The 5,411-nt window shown below is 41.8% G+C and overlaps 1 protein-coding gene across 1 annotated transcript; it reads right to left on the bottom strand.

Annotated features, from left to right (window-relative positions):
* Positions 1-4,192: 4,192 nt before the first annotated feature.
* Positions 4,193-4,876, bottom strand: LOC308609884 (ferritin light chain-like; the record flags this gene model as incomplete). The annotated part of the gene is given in 3 exon segments (XM_081259164.1): positions 4,193-4,809; positions 4,812-4,831; positions 4,834-4,876. Coding segments are annotated over 3 exon segments (531 nt in total), but the record flags the coding sequence as incomplete, so codon positions are not given.
* Between the last annotated feature and the right edge of the window lie 535 nt (positions 4,877-5,411).

Here is a 5,411-nt window from a genome sequence, read left to right as displayed (position 1 = left end):
GGGGTAAATTCTTATCTCTTCTATTCCCGTCATAGATAGGTCTATCGCATTTCAAAAGAACTGGGATATATGGAAACTAGCTCTAACTTATTCCAATACGCCTGTTATAACTTGTGTTGCTCCTCCATATACACTTTTGATTGGTTCTATTAACATTGGTAATTCTTCCAAAGGAGGATAGAATATTAGCTGTGTTCATTGTATTTTTACAGTTGTATGTTCCCTCCTGCAGGAACACAATCTGTGCTTATACTAAGGCAACCCATATATGTTATGGTGCCTGTACACCTGAGAGAACCTTGGTATGAAGATACTGGAGTACAGGCATGGGTGGAACTCTCTAAAGCCTTGCAGAGAAGGAGACGCTTTATTGGGTGGCTAACAGTAAGTTTACTTGCCTTGGCTGCTCTGTCTGCTACCGCGGCTACTGCCGGTCTTGCTGTTTCACAGAGTATTAATCATGCTCACTTTGCCAATCAGTTATCTCAAAATACCAGTCTTGCTTTATCTTTACAAAGTCACATAGATTTACAGATGAATAACAAGTTAGATGAATTTAAAAACGCAATTTTGGGGATTGGAGATCAGATGGCAGCATTAAAATTGAGGATGCGTTTAGCTTGTCATGAAAAGTATAGATGGATTTGTGTTACTCCTTACAAGTACAATGACTGTATTTGGGAATGGGAAAAAGTAAAAATGCATCTGCTGAGTGTTTGGTCAGATAATAATATTAGTCTTGATCTTAAGAAATTAAATGCTGAAATTCAGGATATACAAAATGCACATCTTGATGATATTTCGCAAGAAGATGTAATTAAAACTTTACTGGACCATTTAAAGTGGTTAAACCCTCAGTCGTGGATTTCTGGAGGGTTGTCAGGATTTATTACCCTGGCCATAATTTGCCTATTATTGATAATAATCTTCTCATGTCTGTTTCGTATCCTCATGCAACAATATACTACTCTCGGCACTAAGCTTCATGGAATTATTTTGCAGCAAAAATTAAAAAATAAAAAAGGGGGAACTGAGGGAAACAGTCAGCCTTGAGATCAGGCTACGGACATGCCAGGCATGCCACCGCTGCTCGAAGGGACTGTCCCTACTTGTTCCCCTCCTTGTTCCATTCCATGGGAGATAAATCACCAGGGCCCAGAAATCAGAAAGAATGTAAAATGAGACAAGCAAAGCTGTCTCGCCCCTCCCTGCACATGCAGGTTATTTTGGATGATTCTGGGCTTATGGGTTTTCTCTCAGGGAAGTTAACCTTGAGCCGAGACAGTCTATAGATAATGTAAACCACCGTCTGGCAACCTTCCATTTCTAGTCTATATAATCTGCAACCGTAGCATAGTAAAACTTGCCTTGCAACCATCAGTTGTCTTGGTCCTTCTGACCCCATTCGTCGGTGCTACTTCAGTTCCTTACCCCGTCCCTCCTGACCCTGGGCGGTGAAATCCTCTTTCTCCAGCTGGTCCGCAGCACATATGAATATATGTTTTTGTCTTGCTGTACTGCACATATGCTGTCTAGTAACAGAAGTTGTGTCTGCTAGTAGTGTTGTAGATTATGTCTTTCCAAAGCGCTGAGGCAGTGCACCTACTCTGTAGTTGCAGCTGATGCCTGAACGTATCCTAGCTGACAAATTATTGATTAATAAGAACTTGAATTTCTAAAGATTAGTACTGTTAACCAAAATCTGAGCAAGGAGTCTCAAATGTAATTCTTAGCCAGAAGTACATGTTAATGAACCAATTAACAGTGTAAATCAAGGAACATCAATGTAGGGATTTCTTTTAATTTCTTTCTTACCTGCTTGAAATATCAGTTAAAGGTTGCCAGCTTGGTTGCAGATGAACGGACGTTTGAATTTCACCAAACTACTTAATGTGGAATAGGATAATAGACTTCCAACGCCCTCAAGGCTGTGACCTTACAGCCATTTTACATAACACATCATCCTCCTTTAGGGATGAACCTTTCCCTGGCCCGAAAAGTAGCCACTCCGTTGAAGCTTTGCTTATTGTAACAGGCTTTTGTTTCCAGGTTACATGTCTGTGGAAGACTTAATTCTGAATAGAGATATAGATATTACTGGAAACTAATTGTTTTTGCTATTATACTCTGCTTTATCAAAAAAGTAAAACATTTAAATTATGCTAAAAAAATATAGATGTTGTCTTGCAATCTTTAAACAATAAATGAAAGAATTGCCCTTAAAAAAAAGAATTAAGCAATTAAGCTGTTGGTCCCACATCAGACAAATTATCCTTATACCTCCTGTCAATATTGTTAACAGAGACTGTTATTTTATTAATCCTTATGATGCCGTGATTCTTTCTTTCATGTTTCGGGGCACAGCAGGTGAGAGAGTGGGTTTAAGCTGGTGGGTTTATCCTTCTTTTATGCGTTCATTCAATATTATGTTCATTTACTTATTGTACACATATGGCAATAGAAGCTGCTAAGGCAATCATTGCTATTCTGCAAAACAACAAGGCACAGAAGCAGATGTCTTATTTCTGATATTTGTCCCCCCAGGATTTTTATGATTAAAGATCCTTTCACCCCACTCCCTGGAGAGGACAAGGGGCTGCTCGCTGGAGGATTTTTAATGACTTGGGGAAAGGCTCAAATATCCCCCCATTATGGTAATCCACCCCAAGGGCAAACCACACAAGAATATTATGAATTTATTTTATTTTTCTATCCTTGCAAAGGTAATACTCAGCTCATTAGAATATGAAAACTATACTGTCAAATTTCAGAATTACATGGATGAAGAAAATCACCAAAGTGGCATCATATCATGTGTGTTCTAGTTGTGTTGACTATGTTGACTATATTAACTATGTTGTGTTAACAATATATTGCATAACTATATATTGAAAAGGCAAAATGCTGTACCTTATTTCAGAGAAAATAATTATGTTGGCAAACCCCAAATTGTACATTGTAGACGGGTCCTAGGAAAAGAAGATTTCATTCATAGTGGACAAGAGGTTAGCTTCTGTTTTCATCCATGTGCTATTTCAAGAATTAAGCATCATTAATAATACAGGATATAAGAGGAATAGTCTAAAGATGGAAAAGCACATTTTGATTAGGAAAGAGAATTTAAGGCTTAAGTCTTTTTTTTATGGAAAACTGCCTTATTACTATGAGCTAAGAAAATTGTTTCATTCTTTTCTTCCTTGCTTTCTTCTTCTTCTTTTTAACCTTTTTAATATTGGATATTTGACCCCTAAGCTGAGATGACTGAAAATGCCTCCTCTGGGCATCAACCATTTTGAAAGACTTTTTCCCCCTCCGTAAGGGCTATTTGTCTCTTGGAGGCATTGTCTACATTACTCACCAAGAGGCAAGCATTTGTCCTTGCACTAAATGCTGACATCTCCTGATAAGAGGGAAGCTGCAAAGTAGAAGAATTGAAGGTCAGTATGTTGATATTGGTCTCAAGCGCATTGATGTACATTTGTGTATTGGGGAAGGGGAGTGAAGCTTGAGAGTGGGCCAGTGGGGAGGGGTAAATATTTTGTGATGCTGTCTACCTATGGGCTTATAAAGTTTACAGCTGCATTAGGAGGACAAGCATTACCATTAGCATGAAAAGTAGGGCAGACGTCAGTTGCAAAAGCTTCTAGCCATACACATACGGCAATACGTAAATGATACACCTTATTGCATTCACCCATTCACCCTCCCCTGTTCACGCTAATTGGAAAGTTCTATCCACTTCAGAGAAGTAACACAACTATCAATCATTTTCCCTGGCACGAATCTTCCAGGAGGAAGAAAATGGAATACACCTAGCAACAGAGCTCACGCAGTAGCCCATGTGTCTTAGATTTAATATCTGATCACTAGCTGGATTGAAGCCAAAAGGTGGTTCACAAATTTGCTGCACATTAGAATCACCTGGGGAACTCTGAGACCTCCATGTGCCCAGGCTCCTCCCTAGAACTACTGAATCAAAATCTCTGGGGCTGGGACCCAGACACCAATGTTTTTCTTCAAAGCTCTTTAGGTAATTAATACGAGCAGCAAAACTTGAGGACTAGCCCAATAACGGGAACAAACTTGTTTCACACAGATAAAGTGGGGCAATCCATATGTTAAAAGAACCTGTGTATATATATATATATATATATACATTATATTTCTTTTTTTCTCTTTATTCTGTTTGTGTTTCAAATAGGCTTTTTATTTTTCTTCTGCAAAAAGCGTTATTGTTTCCATTTGGTCCAAGGCTTGGGAGAGGGCTCCAGGGCGGTTACAAAGCTGCCTAGTGGATGCAGAGCTGGGCTTCAGGCAGAACTCTGACGCCAGAGGGGCTCCTCAGAGGCCGCTGCACTTCAGAGACTCCTGTTTGTGCTCGAGCGTGAGCCTTTCGAAAAGATACTCGCCCAGCACAGCCTGCGGACCAGCCAGCCTGCGGAGGTTGGTCAAGTGGTCGCCCATCTTCTTGATGAGTTTCAGCTGCTCCTCCAGGAAGCGGCTCTCCAGGAAGTCACAGAGGTGGGAGTGTGTGCGGGCAGGACCCAGGGTGTGCAGATCCGATAGTGCCTGGTTCAGGTTCTTCTCCCTAAGAACGGCGGCTTCCACAGTGTCCTGGGTTCTACCCCACTCATCTTGAGAAGGCTTCCGCGCATCCTGGAAGAGGGCGCGGCCGCAGCACTGGTTTTGCATTTTCAAGAGACGTTGGGCGCCCTCACACTTCTCCTTAGGCAGTTGGCGAAAAATGTGGCCCCCACTGTCCAGAGTCCCATTGTTGCTGTCGAAATAGAAGCTCAGAGAGAGGTAAGTGTCCACAGATGCATGTTAACAGGCGGTGGACGGCGGCCTCCACCTCGATGGAATAATTCTGACGAACCTGGGAACTCGTGGTTGATCAGTGATAAGGAGCTAAGCTCAAAAAACGGTGTTGGCCTGTCCTGGAGGCTGAGGATAGCTGAGTGGCTGATTCCAAAGGTTGCGACAGGAAGAAAGGCTGGACGGTTGTCGGGGGCTGGAGCAAGGAGCGTCCCTGGGTCTGTTCATTCCAAACACTGTTGAAGCAAAAGGCAGATCTGCAGGACTGCCAAGCGCACTGCCTCAAATAGGCTTTGATACAAGTGAACAAGAAGTCCAAGCAAGGACAAAACTTACCCTTCCCCCCACCAAAATAGCTGGCGATACTAGAAGCTAGATCTGGGTAGGGATTCTTCCATTACTTTCTTAACATTCCAAGCCACTAGAGCAGTGGTTCTCAAAGTATGGTCACCTTGTAACCGAGCAGTACCCTATGGGGCCTTCCTAGGACAAACCCATCCCCCATAGCCTCTACTGTAGTTCCTCTCTGAAGTACTCAGATAATAGTATCTCAGGCATATTTCTGGAGTTTTCAGATGCTAAAAACCACCAGCCAA

This window comes from Mesoplodon bidens (assembly GCF_964165515.1).
Source record: "Mesoplodon bidens genome assembly, contig: HAP1_SCAFFOLD_1505, whole genome shotgun sequence".
Taxonomy (NCBI): domain Eukaryota; kingdom Metazoa; phylum Chordata; class Mammalia; order Artiodactyla; family Ziphiidae; genus Mesoplodon; species Mesoplodon bidens.
This window is presented reverse-complemented; position numbering and strand designations above follow the sequence as displayed.